Source organism: Nerophis ophidion, linkage group LG03 (assembly GCF_033978795.1).
Source record: "Nerophis ophidion isolate RoL-2023_Sa linkage group LG03, RoL_Noph_v1.0, whole genome shotgun sequence".
NCBI lineage: Eukaryota > Metazoa > Chordata > Actinopteri > Syngnathiformes > Syngnathidae > Nerophis > Nerophis ophidion.
Genome location: NC_084613.1, coordinates 36,580,080 through 36,603,440, shown reverse-complemented (window position 1 = coordinate 36,603,440; position 23,361 = coordinate 36,580,080). Strand labels below are relative to the sequence as shown.

Genomic DNA, 23,361 nt, shown 5'->3' with positions numbered 1-23,361 from the left:
TGGCAGAGCTGTTTAGAAGCGACATCGAGGAAGAAGATTTACCGATTAGGAGTGACAGATTGTTTGGTAAACTATATGTTATAGTTATTTGAATGACAGGGATGGGAATGAAGATTTACAAAATCAGCTGCAAATTTTTTCATCCTAAAACACCGCTTTGCGGCCGCACCAGAGTGCACATAGTGCACTCGCCTGCTACGGGGGTCTGGGGGCATGCCCCCCCCAGAAAAATTTTGAGATCTATGTTAGCTTTGGATGCATTTCCTGCATCCAAAAGCAGGAAATTCACATTTATTAGCAAATATTTTCATAAAAATTTTTAATGTGATGAAATTTATGTATACAAGTTTACACATATATCAAAATCTTGCACACTTTTGGATTATAGACAAAAATGGGCCTCTGAATGGACTCGTCTGTCTTAGATTGGTGTGAGTTGAGCCGAGTCGGAGGTGGGAGGCTTCGATAGTAGATTTGAGGCTGCATTTGTGACGATGTTTGACGTCAGCTTGAAGGCAGATCACAGTGAAAATGTATTTCTCCGTAAAGTCACTTTACTTAGATGCCTTGCCGATTTCGCGTGGTCAAAGAGTGCCACTTTCCCCGAGATCCATAGTTCACAATGTCCTTGCAATATAAGCACTGAGGCTGAAAATTAGCCAGGGACACGCCACCTGAGCCCCGGTGAGATGAGCGAAGAGGGCGCAGCGCGCAGGGATCCTCCCGCTGTCCCGCCGAAGCGACAAATAGCGACCAAAACAGTCGCTGTACTCCAGGGGAAGTGCAGAGATCTTCACCGCGTCAGGATGTGCCAACCAAGCTTTCAGTTTTACCAGTCGGCCGGATCGCACTCCTCGGCATTTCCGCTTCCTGGGCAGCGGCGTGTACACCCGACGGAAGCACTCGGGTAGGTTAGCAATAGCACGGAAAAATGAATTAAGAGTCTCTTGCATTGTAAAGTTCACATGACCGTACTGACTCCCCAATCCTCAACAACTCTTGGCGTTCATACATCCATCCATCCATTTTCTACCGCTTATTCCCTTTCGGGGTCGCTGGCGCCTATCTCAGCTACAATCGGGCGGAAGGCAGGGTACACCCTGGACAAGTCGCCACCTCATCGCAGGGCCAACACAGAGAGACAGACAACATTCACACTCACATTCACACACTAGGGCCAGTTTAGTGTTGCCAATCAACCTATCCCCAGGTGCATGTCTTTGGAAGTGGGAGGAAGCCGGAGTACCCGGAGGGAACCCACGCATTCACGGGGAGAACATGCAAACTCCACACAGAAAGATCCCGACTAGAAGTGAATCGATGGTCGTCAAAATAACCACAAAACAGACAGTAGTGCTCAGAGGCAAGCGGCAAACCAGGCACACCGGCGCCATCTTGTTCTCTCCTATTTTTAACTAATTATATAATATATAATATTATAAGAATACGAGTTCAGAAACGCTCACAATAATTGAGGATCAGGGACTAGATATTGTCGGCAAACGAAACGTGCAGACGCCTATAACGGGCAATGTCATTGGTTGATGTCGTCAGCTGATTTTAGAGCTAGCCAATCTGGTGCCTTCACACATTGGCATTACATTATATAAATGATCGGCGGCGCCAAAATTGGCGGATTTCCGCGGACAATTCCCATCCCTGAATGACTCTTACCATAATATGTTCCGTTAACATACCAGGCATGTTCTAAGTTGGTTAATTATGCGTCATATAACGTACACTTATTCAGCCTGTTGTTCACTATTCTTTATTTATTTTAAATTGCCTTTCAAATGTCTATTCTTTTTGTTGGATTTTATCAAATAAATTTCCCCCAAAAATGCGACAGTGCGACGTATATATGTTTTTCTTTCTTCTTTATTATGCATTTTCGGCCGGGGCGACGTATACTCCGGAGCGATTTATAATCCGAATAATAAGGTAATTAATTAATTAGTTATTATTTGTATTAGAAATATTAGACTTCAATGATCCCTCAGGGTAAATGTGTTATTTGTTTTTTCATCAACTGTAACCCATGCCTATTTTATACTAGGTCAATAATTACTGCAATGCACGTACCGTACTTTCCGCACTATAAGGCGCACCGGATTATAAGGCGCACCTTCAATGAATGGCCTATTTTAATATTCTGTTTATATATCAGGCACACCGCATTATAAGGTGCATAGAATAGATGCTACAGTAGAGGCTGTGGTTACGTTATGCATCCTTTAGATGGAGCGGCGCTAAAGGGAATGTCAACAAAACAGTCAGATAGGTCAGTCAAACTATATTAATAGATTACAAACCAGCGTTCTGACAACTCTGTTCACTCCCGAAATTAATAACACGTAAAAAACAGTCTGATACTGTTACGGTAAATCAAACGTTAGTGCAATCACAATATAGTAACACTCGAAATAGTGCAAAACAATAATATATCAATAACTCAACGTTGGTCAAACGATTATGTCACACAACACAACACACAAAATAAACACGTAAAGCTCACTTTATTAAGTTATTCCTCATCCACGAATCCCTAAAATTCTTCTTTTTCAGTGTTCGAATCAAACATTTGGGCGAATATGGCAGCGTCGAAGTCGTCATTAAACGAGTCAGTGTCGCTGCTGTTAATGTTAAATTCTCTGGCTGCCGTTTTATTCCCGTGTACCACTGTGTGACTGATCGCCTTGAGTTTAAACTCCGCACTCCCGCAGTCATATATCCCAGCATGCACCGTGCGCTTCTTCTCCTACGGGGGAAAATTAAATCGGTGGCTGCTTACCGTAGTTGCGAGACCTCTTGTGGCATGTTTAATCCGGACACTGAAGAAGAATTCGAGGGATTCCTGGATGAGGAATAACTTAATAAAGTGAGCTTTACATGTTTGTGTTGTGTGTTGTGTTGTGTGACATTAACGTTAGAGCAACGTTAAGTTTTTGATATATTGTTATTGCTTTGCACTATTTCGAGACGTCGTTAATGGAGTCAGTGTCGCTGCTGTTGTCGAGCGGTTCAGTGACAATTCCTGCTTTCCCGAAATCATGTCTCTCAATAGGAGCCATTTTGGGGTCTTTTCATAAACACACACATGGAAATGAAACGGCACAGCCTGCCACAGTCATATATCCCAGCATGCACCGCGTGCTTCTTCTCCTACGGGGGAAAATGAAATCGGCGGCTGCTTACCGTAGTTGTGAGACCTGTTGTGGCTCAATATTGGTCCATATTTAAGGCTCACCGGATTATAAGGCGCACTGTCAGCTTTTGAGAAAATCTTAGGTTTTTAATTGCACCTTATAGTGCGGAAAATACGGTAATTAGAACTCATGGTATATTGCTGTTAATCTACAGGCGCCTGATGTTAGGTTAGTGTTTTACACTTGCTATATTAACTTACAATGCCTATATTGTATTCAGCGCAGACAGGTAGAAACAATATTCAATGTTAAATGGTTACTGAATGAAGCCCTTGACCTGTTGCTGTTTGTTTATATTGAATTGAATCAAGGCTAAGATACTGATTTATATGCTTATATCTAATTCCATCCATCCATTTTCTACCACTTGTCCCTCTCTGAGTCATGGGGGTGGCTGGCCTTCCTGAGCTGCATTAGGGTTGAAGGCGGGGTAAACCCAAGACATGTCAAATATTTAATTCTCCATCTGCTAAATTAAAAACAAGTCTATACATTTGACCTACAAATACAATGAATAGTTATCAGATATAATTGTTCTATTTAAATGAAAAGCAGTGCAAAAACCAATATGAAATGTGTAACTCTTGTCAATGAGACAAATTGTAAACCAAAAAAAAAGTTATATTACATGACACCATAAGATTTGTTGATAACTACAAAACTGATGTAAAATGCAGCACGTTACTCCTTCTGTCAGAATGTGCTGTCACTTGTGAGCCAAAAGATGTGATTTTTGATCAGCGCATTTGCCCTTTCACTGTCAAAAGACACAGCAACTGCATTAGTATTGTGTTTTTTGTTGAAGTGACACACACATCACTCCATCCATATGTGTTCATCACCATGTGTTCCATCCATAGTGTGACCCACCACATGTGTTCCATCCATAGTTTGACCCACTACTACTGTGCACAATTCAGCCTTTTTTTGGTGTCTACATAAAAGCACACTTTAATGAAGGCAACTTTGCTCGGCAACTCGTCTTCTCTATTGGTCTGGTTCCAACTAGGAACTCACTGCCTCCTATATAACGCGAACCCCTAATTCCCAGCTCAGAAACATACATTTTCTGTCGCTACAATACAATATGAAAACAGAAGAATCTAAATAAAATATGTGCAAATGGAGAAAAACTATGTCAAAAACTTGCCAACCCTTCCGATTTTCCCGGGAGACTCCTGAATTTCAGTGCCCCTGCCGAAAATCTACCGGGGCAATTATTCTCCGGAATTTCTCCAATTTCCACCCGGACAACAATATTGGGGGCATGCCTTAAAGGGACTACCTTTAGCGTCCTCTCTCACCTGAAATGTTCACCTCTTATCAGCCACATGCTGTCCAGGCGTCCGCTATTTCTCCATATAAACAGCGTGCCGGCCCAGTCACATAATAATGTAGCATTGGACGGGTTTAACAATGGTCTTTACTTGAAGATGTCAAGTAATGCTAACACGTTATATGATCTTTTAGCTGGTTTAATGATAACGTTAATTTCAAGCACACACACACGCACGCACGCACACACACACACATAAACACACACACACACACACACACACACACACACACAAACACAAGTGAATGCCATCCATACTTGGTCAACACACAAACATATCACACTGATGGTGGCCATATAAAGAACTTTAACACTGTTACAAATAAGCGCCACACTGTCAACCCACACCAAACAAGAATGACAAACACATTTCAGGAGAACATCCACACCAAAACACAACATAAACACAACAGAACAAATACCCAGACCTCTTTGCAGCACTCACTCTTCCGGGACGCTACAATAACATCGGCGGCTTTTGGAGCTCAGTGCACAACTGCACACACAACAAGAAGGACACGAAGAAGAAGAACGAAGAAGGGACATGGCGACGACGAGTAAGAAGAAGAAATACGCTAGCAAGTATCAAAATGATTGGAAAAAAAAAATTCATTTCATCCAGGACAGCTCGAAGGGGAAGGGGTATGCTGCCTGCACCTCAACCCCACCCTGCAACCACACCCCCAACTCCCCCCGCCCTCTTACCCCTATCTCCCGAATTCAAAGGTCTCAAATTTGGAGAATATACAATAATGTCTCTGGCCAAAGTCGTAACTAAATAAGCAAGCAATGCAGTGAGCAGCTTTCTAACCATATCTGCAACCAGGAAACAAGAAGGGAACTGGATGTGCATGTCAGCAAGAACTGCCTGTATTTCCACCATGCCCCCTAGTACCTTGGCATGTGCTTACACCGGACAGTCTCCTACAAGCAACATCTGGATGAAGTAAAGGCCAAGACAACAGAAAGGGTCTCACTTATCTGCCGCCTGGCAGGTTTGAGTTGGGGAGCTTCCCCCAACACCCTACGCATAAAAACACAAACCTTGGTCCTAACTGGAGCTGAATACTGCGCCCCTGTCTGGAGAAGAAGTCCACACGTAAACAAGGTTGATACTGTAAACAACAGCGCCCTGCAGCTATTAACTGGTTGCATGCAACCCACCCCTGTGCCCTCCCTGCCAATCCTGGCAGGTATCTCTCTCTGGCAAAGAAAGCCTGAAAGTACGACTAGCGCATCCTGCACAAAGTCACAACAAAACTGGCTCCACAATGGAGGGTGAAGTCCAGCCATCCTTAAAACAAGGCAGCACAAGAGATGCCTGGTTGGCAGCATATTGGCAGCAATCATGGGAGACAGCTGGGTCCCCCCACATTCTACAATACATCTAGGACCCAGGAAGCAGGGCAAAAGGAGAAGACTTGCCACGTCCTCTATGAACCCTGCTGAACCGCCTGCGCACTGGATTTGGACGCTTTAAGTCATCTATGGATAAGTGGGGCCTTTCAGACAGTGCAGCATGCAAGTGTGGTGAACCTGAGCAGACTGCAAAGCACATCATCATCGGAAACTCCCTACACAGCCTATCCTCAGAAGCCGGCCATTTTCACTTTGGACCAGAGAGGAGGGCGTGGCTACATGACACTGAGTTGGCCATCTGATGGTATACGAAAGAAGAATAAGAATGCAGAGTTCTGCATACGTTAATTTATTTGTGTCACTACCTGTTGCTCATACTCATAAACCTTACAGCTTGATGTTCCAACTTAGTACGGTCGATGGAACCGTAACTATGCTTGAACCCACCTTATTCGCACCGAGCTTGTCTGCCAAAGAATGTGTTGTCAACTAAAGTACTTTTTGCAAGTATTCGACCCCTTTAGATTATTTTTTTCAAAAAGCCAACTGCAGGGGTTATTGAAAAGTTTCTGAGAAAGTCAATATAGTTGTATTTCAAAACATATTTGCTTTCCTTTCATGTTTTAGCTCACTTTGTTTTTACAGCATCTATAAAACATGCATTCACATGAATCATGGCCGATTATGCAAATTACACTGACGTCCGTGACATTAGTCGACCAGCAGTCGATAAACAGGTTCCACTGTGCTTGATTTTCACATCTGTTGTATCAGTGTTTACAATACCAAATGTCTCTTCTTTCAAAGCATAAGAAAATTGTACTGTAAACAGGGATAGGTAACATTCACATTTGAATTAATACAGCACCAATTAACAGTACATTTGTTCATGTGCTAATAAATGGTAATCATTTAAAAATAGAATATTTGTATTTTTTTAACATTTACCACTGATCTGGAAAAAAATGCAGTTGCAGTATCAAGACGGTAGATGGCAGTAATTTATACGCCACAGTGTGTGCCTTTGCTAGGGAGTAGCTTTTGCTATTAAGCTTAATGTGCCAGTATTGCCTTTTGTTGAGCCCTACAAAGTTTTTATACTGTAGCTGTTGTACTGTTTGATACTGACATTGTTTATACCAGGTGTTTGATTGTAATGTGCATCTTAGTTGTGGTTTGGATTAACACATTTGAAAGTGTTGAAATCACCATGTAAGATTGCTAATGCTATTTAGTAGCATTTATATGGCATATGCAATGTAAATTAACATCGAATTAGCACATTTTGAAAAGTGGAGCCTTTCTTTTTAGGCATTCCTGCGGCGTATGCATAGAACATTTAAATTACAATTTCACTCAGAGGCAGTCTGCTGTGAATATGCCTATTTGCCCTGCAAGTGCTGGAAAAGATGCCGAGTCTGTAGCCTGAAGTAGTGCCGGAATATACGGCTTAAAACAGTATCACGCTATAGGTGTTTTATATCTGTCATTATCCATCCATCCAATTTTTAACGCTTGTACCTTTTGGGGTTGCGGGGGGTACTGGAGCCGATTTCAGCTGCATTAGGGCGGAAGGCGGCGTACACCCCGGAACAAGTCGCCACCTCCTCGCAAGGCCAACACAGACAGACAACAATCACACTAACATTTACACTCTAAGGCCAATTTAGTGATGCCAATCAACCTATCCCCAGGTGCATGTTTTTGGAGGTGGCAGGAAACCGGAGTACCCGGAGGGAACCCACGCAGTCACAGGGATAACATGCAAACGCCACACAGAAAGATCCCAAGCCTGGGATTGAACTCAGGACTACTCAGCACATGCACTAAGCCCTGTTCCAACTTGCTACCAGTTATCCATAATTATTGATGTTTTTTTAGGGAAAAAATACATTATATGTACCGTATTTTACGGACTATAAGTCACAGTTTTTTTCAAAGTTTGGCCGGGGGTGCGACAAATACTCCAGAGCGACTTACGTGTGAAATTATTAACACATTACCATAAAAAAATCAAATAATATTATTTATCTCATTCGTGGGAGGGACGAAAAAATGTTAGCAATCGTCACATACACGTCAACCAATAAGAATTCGGCGGGAGAGGGTCATGGCAGAAGTGCATTGTGGGTCATGGAATGCTAACTGCTATATGCTACTGCCGTAGCTATTACAATTAATAATTTCATCGTTGGTGGTAACTTATAAAAACTGAGAAGGGTTGAACAAAAATGGCACCGAAAAGGAAATCATGTACTGCAGACTACACAATATCAAATATTATTATTTATCTCATTCGCGGAAGAGACGAAGAAAATGTCAGCAATCGTCACACACACATCAGTAATTGTCACAAACAGGTCAACCAATAAGAATTCGGCGGGAGAGGGTCATGGCAGAAGTGCATTGTGGGTCATGGAATGCTAACTGCTATATGCTACTGCCGTAGCTATTACAATTAATAATTTCATCGTTGGTGGTAACTTATAAAAACTGAGAAGGGTTGAACAAAAATGGCACCGAAAAGGAAATCATGTACTGCAGACTACACAATATCAAATATTATTATTTATCTCATTCGCGGAAGAGACGAAGAAAATGTCAGCAATCGTCACACACACATCAGTAATTGTCACAAACAGGTCAACCAATAAGAATTTGGCAGGGGAGGGTCATGGTAGAAGTGCATTGTGGGTCATGGAATGCTAACTGATATATGCTACTGTGGTAGCTATTAAGATGGATCATTTCAACGTTGGCGGTAACTTATAAAAACTGAGAAAGGTTGAACAAAAATGGCACCGAAAAGGAAATCATGTACTGCAGATTACAAGATGGACGTAGTGAAATATGCAGCAGAAAACGACTCTGAGGAAGCAGCACATAACTTTGGAGTTGGCAGAGTTTTTTAGAAGCGACATCGAGGATGAAGATTTATCGATTAGGAGTGACAAATTGTTTGGTAAACGTATAGCATGTTCTATATGTCATAGTTTTTTTAATGACTCTTACCATATGTTACGTTAACATACCAGGCACGTTCTCAGTTTGTTATTTATGCGTCATATAATGTACACTTATTTAGCCTGTTGTTCAATTGTAGCTGAGATAGGCGCCAGCGCCCCCCGCGACCCCAAAAGGGAATAAGCGGTAGGAAATGGATGGATGGATGGATGTTCACTATTCTTTATTTATTTTAAATTGCCTTTCAAATGTCTATTCTTGGTGTTGGATTTTATCACATAAATTTCCCCCAAAAATGCGACTTTTATTCCAGTGCGACGTATATATGTTTTTTTCCTTCTTTATTATGCATTTTCGGCCGGTGTGACGTATACTTACCATGAATTGATTAACGTGGACCCGGACTTAGACAAGTTGAAAAACTTATTCGGGTGTTACCATTTAGTGGTCAGTTGTACGGAATATGTACTGAACTGTGCAATCTACTAATAAAAGTTTCAATTAATCAATCAATCACTCCCGAGCGATTTGTTATCCGAAAAATACGGTATATATTTTTGCTAGTTACCAGAGAGCGAGTACCTTTGTTCATGCAACCAACCTTGCTTTGCAACTTCCAGTTTCTTCCGACAAAAAAAATAAATAAAAATGATATATTTCATCAAATGTACAATGGGGCAAAAAAGTATTTAGTCAGCCACCGATTGTGCAAGTTCTCCCATTTAAAATGATGACAGAGGTCTATAATTTTCAACATGGGTACATTTCAACTGTGAGAGACAGAATGTGAAAAAAAAAATCCAGGAATTCACGAATTTATTTCAAAATTATGGTGGAAAATAAGTATTTGGTCAATATCAAACAATCAACTCAATACTTTGTAATATAACCTTTGTTGGCAATAACAGAGGTCAAACGATTACTATAGGTCTTTACCAGGTTTGCACACACAGTAGCTGGTATTTTGGCCCATTCCTCTATGCAGATCTTCTCGAGAGCAGTGATGTTTTGGGGCTGTCGCCGAGCAACAGACTCCCTCAACACTTTTTCTATGGGGTTGAGGTCTGGAAACTGGCTAGGCCACTCCAGGACTTTCAAATGCTTGTTACGGAGCCACTCCTTTGTTGCCCGGGCGGTGTGTTTGGGATCATTGTCATGCTGGAAGACCCAGCCACGTTTCATCTTCAAAGCTCTCACTGATGGAAGGAGGATTTTGGCTCAAAATCTCACGATACATGGGCCCATTCATTCTTTCCTTAACACGGATTAGATGTCCTGTCCCCTTAGCAGAAAAACAGCCCCAAGCATGATGTGTCCACCCCCATGCTTCACAGTAGGTATGGTGTTCTTGGGATGCAACTCAGTATTCTTCTTCCTCCAAACACGACGAGTTGAGTTTATACAAACCCCGTTTCCATATGAGTTGAGCAATTGTGTTAGATGTAAATATAGACAGAATACAATTATTTGCAAATCATTTTCAACCCATATTCAGTTGAATATGCTACAAATACAACATATTTGATGTTCAAACTGATAAACATGTTTTTATGTGCAAGTAATCATTAACTTTAGAATTTGATGCCAGCAACTTGTGACAAAGAAGATGGAAAGGTGGCAATAAATACTGATAAAGTTGGGGAATGCTCATCAAACATTTATATGGAACATCCCACAGGTGTGCAGGCTAATTGGGTACAGTTGGGTGCCATGATTGGGTATAAAAGCAGCATCTATGAAATGCTCTGTAATACACAAACAAGGATGGGGTGAGGGTCACCACTTTGTAAGCAAATTGTTGAACAGTTTTAGAACATTTCTCAACGAGCTATTGCAAGGAATTTAGGGATTTTACAATCTAGGGTCCGTAAAATCATCAAAAAGTTCAGAGAATCTGGAGATATCCCTGCACTGATATTACCGACTTTTGATCCCTCAGACGGTACTGCATGAAAAACCGACATCAGTGTGTAAAGGATATCACCACGTGGGCTCAGGAACACTTCAAAAACCACTGTCAGTAACTATAGTTGGTCGCTACATCTGTAAGTGCAAGTTAAAACTCTACTATGCAAAGCCAAACACATCAACAATATCCTGAAACGCCGCCGGCTTGGCTGGGCCTGAGCTCATCTAAGATGGATTGATGCAAAGTGGAAATGTGTTCTGTGGTCTGACAAGTCCACATTTCAAATTATATTTGGAAACAGAGGACGTGCTGTCCTCCAGATCAAAGAGGAAAAACACTATTCTGATTTTTATAGGCGCAAAGTTGAAAAGCCAGCATCTGTGATGGTATGGGGGTGTATTAGGGCCCAATGCATGGGTAACTTACACATCTGTGAAGGCACCATTAATGCTGAAAGGTCCATACAGGTTTTGGAGCACCATATGTTGTCATCCAAGCAACGTTATCATGGACGCCCCAGCTTATTTCAGCAAGACAAGTGTTACAACAGCGTGGCTTTGTAAAAAAAACAGTGCAGGTACTTTCCTGGCCAGCCTGCAGTCCAAACCTGTCTCCCATGGAAAATGTGTGGCGCATTATGAAGCGTAAAATACGACAGCAGAGACCCCAGACTGTTGAACGACTGAAGCTCTACGTAAAACAAGAATGGGAAAGGATTCCACTTTCAAAGCTTCAACAATTAGTTTCCTGAGTTCCCAAACGTTTATTGAGTGTTGTTAAAAGAAAAAGTGATGTAACAAAGTGGTGAACATGCCCTTTCCCAATTACTTTGGCACGTGTTGCAGCCATGAAATTCTAAGTGTATAATTATTTGCAAAAAAAAAATAAAGTTTATGAGTTTGAACATCAAATATATTGTCTTTGTAGTGCATTCAATTGAATATGGGTTGAAAAGGATTTGCAAATCATTGTATTCTGTTTATATTTACATCCAACACAATTTCCCAACTCATATGGAAACGGGGTTTGTACCAAAGTTATATTTTGGTTTCATCTGACCACATGACATTCTCCCAATCCTCTGCTGTATCATCCATGTGCTCTCTGGCAAACTTCAGACGGGCCTGGACATGCACTGGCTTAAGCCGGGGGACACGTCTGGCACTGCATGATTTGATTCCCTGTCGGCGTAGTGTGTTACTGATGGTAACTTTTGTTACTTTGGTCCCAGTGATGTTTGTCACAACGTTCTGATTAGTGGGCTGCAGTTAGACGGATGGAGATTGGGCTCCATACGGTAGAGCTTTGGTGAAACTTGGTGAAGCTGTATGGAACTGACCAAACATGATGACTGTAAAATTATTGGGTGATTACCAGTGACTTAAATTTGAGGTGTGTTTTCCGTGATTGGTCAGTGTGTTGTCACAGGGTCTGCTCTGCTGGATGGGTTAATTGCCGTTTTATGAGTAAGAAGGGACCTGTGTTTGTGTTATGAGACGGCCGTTCCACAAAAAGCCCGCGTGCATAATTGTTTATATTTGTCCGGACATGGGGTGGGTTGCATTTTGTTAATGTGTTTGTATATTGGTGAAAGTTGAGAAGTGTGTTGGATGTGGAGTGATTCAGTTTTTGTTGGTACATTTATATATATGCGTATTTTAATAACAATTGTGTATGCACCTGCGGGTCTGATCTGTTTTATTTCCCTCGCTTGAAAGATAATCATTACTCCCACACTCCCGCATCCCCCCCTTTTTGGCGCTGCGAGCAGATCTCGCTTTTTCTCACATCCCTGCCAATCTGTAATAGTTTGGAAATTGTCCAAAATGTGTGTTTTTATGAGAAAATAGACAAAGTTTATGTTCAGAAATCATATGAGTAAATGATCCATCCATCTATTTATCTTCTTCTGTTTATCGGAAGTCGGGTCGCGGGGGCAGCAGCTTAAGCAGAGAAGCCCAGACTTTTCCCTCCCCAAACACTTCGCCCAGCTCCGAGTGAATGATAAATGTTGTTTATTGTACCTTTTGTTCTAAATAATGTCTCGGGGTACAATATTACAGAAAAAAAAATAGATAAAGTGACAAAGGGGGGAGGTGTTATGATTTATGTAAGGGAAAACATTAAAAGTGAACAAATAAAACTCCCAGTAGATCATCTTGAGAGTGTTGAAATTAAAATCACATTTTCTTCAGAAATGTATTTCAAGGGAGTTGTAGCAAACCGACCACCCACAGCTAAAGACATTTTTCTTAATGCATTTTTAGACATCCTCAAACAGCACAGTATGAAAGAGTTGAACGTTATAGGGGACGTTAATCTGGACTGGTTAAATAAGTCACGGAATTTAAGGATATTATAAACGGCTTCTACATGACACAAATGATAAGCAGCCCAACTAGAATTACATTGGATACAAAAATCAAAGAGATCCTCTGTAAATACAGTAAAACAAAACCCAGAAAGAAATGTGCTAAAATAAAAATACCTTGGATTAATGAAACAATTTAGATTCTAATGAAAAATCGGGACTCAGCTCTCAAAAGAGCAATTAAAACAGGTCTAAATACGGATCGTATGGTTTAAAAAAAACAAACAAAAAAAAACTTTGAGGAACAAAGTTACAATGCTTATGCGGAAGTCTAGGGCTGACTTTCACTTAGAATTAATCAAAGCTGCAAAAGGAAACATTAGACAGCTATGGAAAACCATTGACAAACTCACTGGAAGAGAGCAAACAAGAAACAACACTATAACATTAAATATCAATGGCAGTACGATCACAGACAGTCTGGACATAAGTAATCATTTTAATGAACATTTCATCCAGTCTGTACAAGCCCTGAATAAAAAGTCCCTCAAAATCAGTGCAAAGAATTGCCATTTATTCAGGATGGACTAAGTTTAGAATTAACAAATGAAACAAAGTTAAACAAAATCCTCCCTGCATTATCAAACTCACAATCTCGAGATAAGTACGGTCTGGACACTTTCTTCCTAAAAACGTATAAAGATAGTCTTACTGCTCCTATAACAACATTGATAAATAAATCAATAACAGAAAACACTTTCCCTACCAAGTTGAAAACTGTTACTATCATCCCAATCCATAAAGCAGGAAATAAACAAGACATCAACAAGCACAGACCAATTAGCCTTCTCCCTGTTTTATCAAAAGGAATAGAAAAACTTAAGTTAAAAAGTGGCTTTGGAGGAATCAAAACTGCTCACACCGTCACTAAGGTGGGCATTATGTTTTGACGTATCAACTTAATGTGTATTATATTATCCATGAGAGCATTTTTGTTGTAAATTGTGAGGTGTGTCTGTTAAAATCATGGTAGTTTTTACAAAGGATGACAGATGTGGACAAGAGCATGTATTGTCATTGTGTGATGATGTAAATAAGTTGTGGTTGTATTGGATATTAAGTAAGTGTCAAAGAAAGGGCATTTTATGACTTTTCTTAATGTGATTACATGCTATAGTATGATTATTTATTGATTAATTATTAGTTATTATTAATATACATACATTAATACTTATGATTAATTAGTGTCATAATTTTATTGCATGATTTTTGTATTCCTTTAATTTAGGTAGCCAGGGACTGAAGATGGAAAGTAGCTATTTAGATATAATCTAATACAGAACATATCTGTTTTTGAACAATGTTTCTGTACATTGTCCTATCATATAAAGACTAAACTAAATAAATTACTTAGTGAATTATTGAGGCCAAAATAATTCACTATGTGTTGTAAAACATTAAATTACTATTGCAAAAGCAAACATTGACCTCAAACATGACCTGTCCTCCGCTTCTGCTCATGCAACGCTTGACTATCAACTGCCTTTTGTTTTTCTTGGATGTTTCTGAAAGTGCTACTACTACTACTACTATTACTACTACTACTACTACTACTACTAACACTGTCCCTTTTTTAGGGACAAAGGGGGGAGGAGGCGAGTTTGGATTGAGTTTGGATTGTGTCAGGTTTGAGCACGTCATGGTTTTTATTTAATAATTACAGTGGTTTGCGAAAGCAACCCCAACCTCAAAGGAGGATGCCAATTCAGTAATTCAATGTTTTGTAAATGATCTAATACCCCGACATGGTTTCCCCAAAAAAGATTAGGTTAAACAACGGCAACCATTTAAAAATAAAAACTAATTAAGCCTTGGGTCGAAAAGCCTCTCGGACTAGAAAATAGGTTCATCCTCAGTCCCAAGGTAATGTTGAAAAGGATGAACCAGAACATCAAAACAAATTGGCTAAAATCTGTGCACAGACCAAATTGAATTTGATTGACATGTTGCCATTAGCGTTAATGATTATTTGAATGTCCCTGAATACAATTGTTTTTGCGCTTTTGAATTTTTCACCCTGTAAGTGTAAGCTACATACAGATCGGCCCTTCCCAAGACCAGCAGACCCCTCGGAAGGAGGTATAAGCGTGATACCAAAAAGGTATTTATAAAATAAAAAAAGATGCAGAATTTGTGTGTCAGTTCCTCTGTGCAGATTCGAGGATGACAGGCCGCCACTCCAGATTCCCTTCGACCCACCGAGAGGGTCAGGGTCAAAGTCGGATCCCAGACCTGTTCCCGAAGCCTGACTGGGAGGAACCTCAGAGAAGAGAAAACACCTTGCCAGCGATGACGAGAACGACTAAGGTTACCAGGCACGATGTGTCCGTCGGACCTCCAGCAGCTGTGGAAGGAGGTGTCGGGAGTACCAAACGGCAAGGAGGCCTTGAAGCAAGCCGAGGACCTGGACTTGAGCACCAACAACTCCCCCCTCAGCCTTCCCTTAGCGGCCAGCCAGCACATAAGCAGGGGCGTCCATGCCATTATCTTTTTTTTTTTTTGCTTGGCCTTTGGGCGGATAACACAAATTCCAGTGTGAAATGCGAATGCAGAATTAAGGAGTGTTGATGCCAAAGAGAGACAGAGCCGGACTGTTTGAGTGGATCTCCTTCTCCACCGGGGCAGCCAAAAGCCCAACAAGGTGTCGGCAGGTCACTAGCCTGTGGCACCACCAACAAATCTACACGAGCACTAATCGAGCATGGACTCATACGAAATTCAGTTTTTGTTCGAAATCAATCACATAACAATCATATTGGTAACTACATTCATTGCAAGTGCCAGAGAAAGAATTCTGCAACAGCTTACAGTCATGAGTCTATATTAATTTTTAAACAGATTGTTTGATTCATCATTATTGTGAAATACATCTGAATAAGCATATATATATATATATATATATATATATATATATATATATATATATATATAAATATATATATATATACATACATCTAATTATGTTCAATGGTGTTCATGATCAAAGTATTCTGTTATTCCATTTGACTAAATCAAAGGGGAGGCCACTAATTGTGTTCTGTGAGATGGTTTTACTGCAGGCTGATAACAGCGATCGCTCAGTGAGGGTCATAGCGGAATTTTCGCCCCGCATAACAACATTGGGGTTTTCGCCTGTATATGTGGTAGAGATTTTAAGTAAGTGGCCTAGGTCAGACATCGGTATGGTCCAGAGTTCTAGAACCCTGGAAGGGGGGTATGTAGTGGAATTTCTGACCTTTTGTACCATATTTTGTGTCAGTCGAAGTCCCAAAAGAAAGTCTGTCAAAAAGCATTAATTCTGAACCACTGGAAGAGCATATGTTGGTTAAAGTTGAAATTTTGGTCGGTCTGACCATTCTACAAAATGTTTTGATTTTCTATTATGACTAAGGATTCAAGGATGTTGCAGAGCAAACAGGTCCAAAACAACGGGACCTTGACACATGAGGGAAACATAAAAGGCCAGTGGACCAATATTATGTGTGATTTTGCTTGATTCTTGATCATCCACGCCTCCGGAGGACATGGTCTGTCTGCATGGGCAATTCAATCCAACTTTGTACTTTTTCATTATGGGTATAAAAAAAAATTTTGTACTAAATTTACTTTGTTTGCTGTTTAAGCTTAAGAGCATTCCACAACACCAGCTCTCAGCAGGTCATTCACCAGGTCCCCCCGTGTGCTTCTGGGATTTTTGCTCACCGTTCTCATGATCACTTTGACCCAATGGGATGAGATCTTACGTGGAGCCCCAGATCGAGGGAGATTTTCAGTGGTCTTGTTTGTCTTCCATTTTCTGATAATTGCTCCCACAGTTGATTTTTTCACACCAAGCTGCTTGCCTATTGTAGATTCACTCTTCCCAGTCTGGTGCATGTTTACAATTATTTTCCTGGTGTCCTTCGACAGCTCTTTGGTCTTGGCCATAGTGGAGTTTGGAGTCTGACTGTTTGAGGGGTTGTGGACAGGTGTCTTTTATACAGATAACGAGTTCAAACACGTTCCATTAATACAGCTAACGAGTGGAGGACAGAAGAGCTTCTTAAAGAAGAAGTTAAAGGTCTGTGAGAGCCAGAAATCTTCCTTGTTTGAAGTGACCAAATACTTATTTTACACAATAATTTAAAAATAAATTCTTTAAAATTCCTACTATGTGAATGCCTGGATTTTTTTTTACATTCTGTCTTTCACAGTTGAAGAGTACCTATGATGAAAAATACAGACCTCTGTCATCATTTTAAGTGAGAGAACTTGCACAATCGGTGGCTGACTAAATACTTTTTTGCCCCACTGTATTTTTATTGAGATCGATTACATATCTAGTGCGATATATATAATGATAACGTTTTATCTCCCAGCAAGCAAGTGCAGCAAAACCATCGGTATATTGACTTTACGTGAATCCGTAGTACCGACACCATTTTTTGGTACCGATAAAAGTACCCATCCTTAACTGCATATTAAACAAAACTCTACAGACCTTTACTCGGCGGAAGTTTGGGGATATGCTGCCCTGGTGGAGTGGAGGAGCTGAGCTCATTTGGATGAGCTCCAGTTGTGGTCTCCAATTCACCACGGTTAGAGGAAAAGACCAGATCCAAGGAGGGCAGTTTTAGCATACATTCAACTCTGGACATTGGCAGGCAACTAAAGCGAATCTGAGAGGGCTGAAAACACAAACATTGACATCAACACTGAATATTAAAGGATTGATAGAATCAAAACAATGAAATAGCTTAGAATATATTATAATAATTTAGCTGGATATTTATTTAAAAAGGTTTACAGATTTTGTGTGTTGTACAAAATGGATGGATGGATTCTAAATACCTGAACTCTAACATAGACCACCACATCCACAGGAAAAGAAGAATATGCTGATGTAGAAGAAGAAACCAGCGACGTGGTCGATTCTTCCAGTGGATCCACTGTATCAAAGTGTCCCATATCTTCTTCCTGGGACGCCAAAACTGTATAATAAAATTACCAAAAGGTAAGTGCAAAGATAAAAACGGTAATGAAATGTGCCACATGACCCAAAGGAGGATGTAATCACCCTCTCACAAACAAACCTGCATAGCCTCGTTCAACTGGAGTGATTGGAATGGTTTCTAGTGCTTTCTCCAAGAAGTCAAGCAGACAAGGGCTGATGACCATTTCTTCTGGCAGTGTCTGGAGGGCCACCCAGGCATATAACTTGGCCGTTTTCACCCCACCACTGCCCTTACTTTTGGCTATAAGGACACATTGAAGTTAAACATGTTAAAAAGTTACATTTCATGTTTGATTAAAAAAAAATGGTAAATGTTATTTTTGTATACAAAAGCTCATTTGATTAAATGAATGTTTAAAAATAAAAGACTGCACGCAAGCAATGCAGTGGAACCGCATGTAGATATGAATCAGCAAGTGCAGTGCGTGGCACTTAAGTGTTAGTGGCTACAAATGGCGGTAGGACATGCAATTGATGTAAAATGCTGGAACAATCAATACCTGATGACATAGGTGGGGGCGGGGGAGGTAGGAGTGAGTTAGTCTTGCTTTCGGCAGCATTGGGAAGACCATTATCTTTCATACCACAAAGCTTTGACTCTTTGGAGAGAGTGCGTGGGAGAGAAGATCCACGTGAGGCATTTGGCGACTCAGTCTTAAGGGTCTTGGAGTTATAGTGCAACTGGAGTGGGGGGACAAAGGAGAATTAATAATTCAAAGCGAAAAAATGTATTACAAACAGTGCAGAATTTGGATTGCTGATGGAGAAGCTGACCTTTACATCCACTCCTGGAATGTAGAAAACTGTGGTCTCGAGATCATTGGATTTAGTCTGCAGGGAAGAGGGACATTTCTTTCCAGCTAGGAGATGGGTAGTGGATGTGTACGTGGGCTGCAATTTTTTCTTCTTGGGGGGAGATTCTTGGTCAAGACTTCTAAGGCTGCGCTCACAGCTCCTGAAAAACCCCACAAAGACCAATGGAGCAAAACGTCAAAATAAATAAAAGACAGTATTCTGTTTGGTTATCTAAACACTATGGCAATACTTCTATGGACTTTTTAACATTATAAGGTGTTGCAGTGGGAACCTTAACGCTCAAGATTTAAAAAATTTAAGTTTTAAATTAAAATGTTAGTTTGCAATTTTATTATTACCCTGTGTACAAAGACAAATCTGTAAAATATGATTTTTACTGCACCTCTTGAATGAAACATCCTCATGTTCAGGTTGCTGAGTACTGGGATGTAGAACACACTTCCCGCTGTCTATTTCCACACGAACATCTAGCTCAAAGTCGATGTTTCTTTCAGTTGTTGGGCCACTGAAGCTCCGACCGGAAGGTGTACTTGGCCAACGCTCGCTGAACAACTGACTAACTGCTGAAAAGCCTGATGGCTTCTTGTGAGGAGCTTGGCTATAAGGAAAGAGCAAACAAACAATTCAATACAAACAAGAAAAATACACTAAACCAGAAATTATTCAATTTTGGAGCCGAATGCAAGAAAATCCCTCTCCTTTCACCACCATAGCATGTAAAAGTCACAGACGTTGTTTCTTTATGCCATTATCTTTTTTTTTTTGCTTGGCCTTTGGGCGGATAACACAAATTCCAGTGTGAAATGCGAATGCACAATTAAGGAGTGTTGATGCCAATAATATTATAATGGTGATCAATAAAGCAAGAGTTAACAAACTACTAAGGAATATTAAATAATTTTTATTTTTTATTTATATATACAGTACAGACCAAAAGTTTGGACACATCTTCATTCTTAGTTTTGATGCCTTCAGTGACAATCTACAAAGTAAATAGTCATAAAAATAAAGAAAATGTATTGAATGAGGAGAATGTGGGTCCAAACTTTTGGCCTTTACTCTATCTACTAGTCTGTATTTAACATATATTTTCTTCTTTTAAAAACAAGCTTTGAGTCTTCTCACATTCAGGGTGTTCCTATAGTCAGGTAAATATGGCAATTGTTATGAAAAAGTGTCAGCACAGTTCAAAGCATCATAATGTCAGAAGATGAACATTGCTGCAAATAATGTAAAAGAAAAAAACCTACAAAGGTCTTCGATAGCTCAGGGGTCTCTCACGTTCAAACTCATCTTCCTTTTCTGAGTCTTCAGAGGTAGACGAGGACAGGTCATCTCGCCGCATGTCATCGTGCTGGAAGGGAATTGTGGGTGAGATGACAGCAGGGGTGCAAGGAGCACTGAACACTGAGCACTGGTCTCCAAGAGTAGACGAAGAATGACGATGGTGATGTTGATGAGGATGGGATGGCTCGTCAATGGTGACTGATAAAAGGTCCATCTCTGACTCTTCCGGAAACTTTACAAAAAATCAGAATGTCAAACTCAGTTGAGGACAGATATGTTGGAACACAGGAAACTATGTGGATTAAGGGTTGGGTATCCAAGAATAATGTATTCATAAATACAAGTTCAATTGTGCTTATTACAGCACAATCTTATTAAATTAACTAAAAAATGCTTCTCATTAATTTGTTTCATTTCAGAGTCCACTTGGACATATTACAATGGAACCTCTTTAACTAAGTGGGGAGAATAGGGTAAACCTCTGCCCACCTGTACTGTTTATTTTAGATGATGTTGTTGCACTTGTAAATTGATTTGTTGCACTCCAACATGAGGGAATACCGTATTTCCTTGAATTGCTGCCGGGGCGCTAATCAATTTAAAACCTCTTCTCACTCCGGAACTTACCAAAGGTATACAGTAAAAAATTGATTGTGATGTAAGCTTGGACCTTAAATCCTACTGAATAGCTCTTAATCTTCTTCCCTTTATGCGATTTTAAATTACCGGTATTGAAATCAGCCTCCTCCATTTTGAAAATGATGACAAGGGAAGTGTCACTCGTGACGTCACGAGTGTGACCAGGTGGTAATACTAAGCATGCGCTAATTATTTTGGGAAGCGAGTTTGACCCGGCAGTAATTTAAGGCAGGCGCATACTATATGCCCTGCGGCAATTCAAGGAAATACGGTATACAAACCTCGTTTCCATATGAGTTGGGAAATTGTGTTAGATGTAAATATAAATGGAATACAATGATTTGCAAATCTTTTACAACCCATATTCAATTGAATGCACTACAAAGACAATATATTTGATGTTCAAACTCATAAACTTTATTTTTTTTTGCAAATAATTATACACTTAGAATTTCATGGCTGCAACACGTGCCAAAGTAGTTGGGAAAGGGCATGTTCACCACTTTGTTACATCACTTTTTCTTTTAACAACACTCAATAAACGTTTGGGAACTGAGGAAACTAATTGTTGAAGCTTTGAAAGTGGAATCCCTTCCCATTCTTGTTTTATGTAGAGCTTCAGTCGTTCAACAGTCTCCGCTGTTGTATTTTACGCTTCATAATGCGCCACACATTTTCGATGGGAGACAGGTCTGGACTGCAGGCGGGCCAGAGGAGTACCTTCACTCTTTTTTTACAAAGCCACACTGTTGTAACACGTGCTGAATGTGGCTTGGCATTGTCTTGCTGAAATAAGCAGGGGCGTCCATGAAAAAGACGGCGTTAAATGGCAGCATATGTTTTTCCAAAACCTGTATGTACCTTTCAGCATTAATGGTGTCTTCACATATGTGTAAGGTACCCATACCTTGGGCACTAATGCACCCCCATACCATCACCGATGCTGGCTTTTGAACTTTGCGTTGATAACAGAGTGGATGGTTCGCTTCCCCTTTGGTCCGGATGACACGATGTCGAATATTTCCAAAAACAATTTCAAATGTGGACTCGTCAGACCACAGAACACTTTTCCACTTTGCATCAATCCATCTTCAATGATCTCGGGCCCAGAGAAGCCGGCGGCGTTTCTGGATGTTGTTGATAAATGGCTTTCGCTTTGCATAGTAGAGCTTTAACTTGCACTTACTGATGTAGCGACAAACTATATTTAGTGACAGTAGTTTTCTGAAGTATTCCTTGGCCCATGTGGTAATATCCTTTCGAGATTGATGTCGGTTTTTGATACAGTGCCGTCTAAGGGATAAAAGGTCACGGTCATTCAAAGTTGGTTTCCGGCCAAGCCGCTTACATGGAGTGATTTCTCCAGATTCTCTGAAGCTTTTGATGATATTATGGACGGTAGATGTTGAAATCCCCAAATTTTTTGCAATTGCACTTTGAGAAACGTTGTTCTTAAACTGTTTGACTATTTGCTCACGCAGTTGTGGACAAGAGGGTGTACCTTGCCCCATCCTTTCTTGTGAAAGACTGAGCATTTTTTGGGAAGCTGTTTTTATACCCAATTATGGCACCCACCTGTTCCCAATTAGCCTGCACACCTGTGGGATGTTCCAAATAAGTGTTTGATATGCATTCTTCAACTTCATCAGTATTTATTGCCATCTTTTCCAACTTTGTTGTCACGTGTTGCTGGCATCTAATTCTAAAGTTAATGATTATTTGCAAAAAAAAAAAATGTTTATCAGTTTGAACAACAAATATGTTGTCTTTGTAGCATATTCTACTGAATATGGTTTGAAAATGATTTGCAAATCATTGTACTCCGTTTATATATACATCTAACACAATTTCCCAACTCATATGGAAACGGGGTTTGCAATAGCAATTGAAATTAGGTTTATGAACTGTAAACCACTGGTTATTTTAATTTAAATCAGATTAATCACACTAGTGAATTTAGATTAATTATGGTTAATCACACCTGCTACAAAAGCTTGTGTGGTACTTTAGTTGACAACATTGCCGCAGGTATACTCCCACCAGCCTTGTTTGTCCACTGCTTCTTATTGATGTACAGTAGCATTAAGAACTAGCAGTGTTCTTGCTAGCAGCTATATATTTGTTATTTATATGGTATTTTAAACTTACTCTGCTTCAATGATAAAATAATTTGTTGCTGCAATTTATGCAAATGATCTTGTTTTATCTATAGTCCCGTCTGTGTGTATTTTAAAGCAGAATTTGCCACCGAACCCACCTGCCACTACCTTTCAGTGGCAGTTGGGTTATTAGATTAATTATTAGATTAATTGCGTTCATATTAGATAGATGGATAATACTTTATTGATTACTGTCTTTTTTAAATGTATGTAAAAGATTATTGTGTGCAGCAAATAGTTTTTTTTTTAAGTAAAAGATGACTCGTGTCTGCGGAAAAATTTCAGCCTTTGTCAAATCACTAGAAAGCCATATGCACTGTTG

The 23,361-nt window shown here is 40.1% G+C and overlaps 1 protein-coding gene across 1 annotated transcript in view; it reads right to left on the bottom strand.

Moving 5' to 3' along the window:
* The window catches only part of kiaa1109 (KIAA1109 ortholog), a 236,469-nt gene that overhangs the window by 39,919 nt on the left and 173,189 nt on the right, over nt 1–23,361 (bottom strand). The window contains exons 68-74 of the mRNA XM_061895057.1: nt 20,205–20,473; nt 19,337–19,552; nt 18,913–19,093; nt 18,639–18,819; nt 18,218–18,379; nt 17,976–18,115; nt 17,626–17,812 (exon numbers count right to left, since the gene is read on the bottom strand). Of these exons, the coding sequence (XP_061751041.1) occupies nt 17,626–17,812; nt 17,976–18,115; nt 18,218–18,379; nt 18,639–18,819; nt 18,913–19,093; nt 19,337–19,552; nt 20,205–20,473 (1,336 nt within the window). The remainder of the gene's footprint in view (nt 1–17,625; nt 17,813–17,975; nt 18,116–18,217; nt 18,380–18,638; nt 18,820–18,912; nt 19,094–19,336; nt 19,553–20,204; nt 20,474–23,361) is intronic.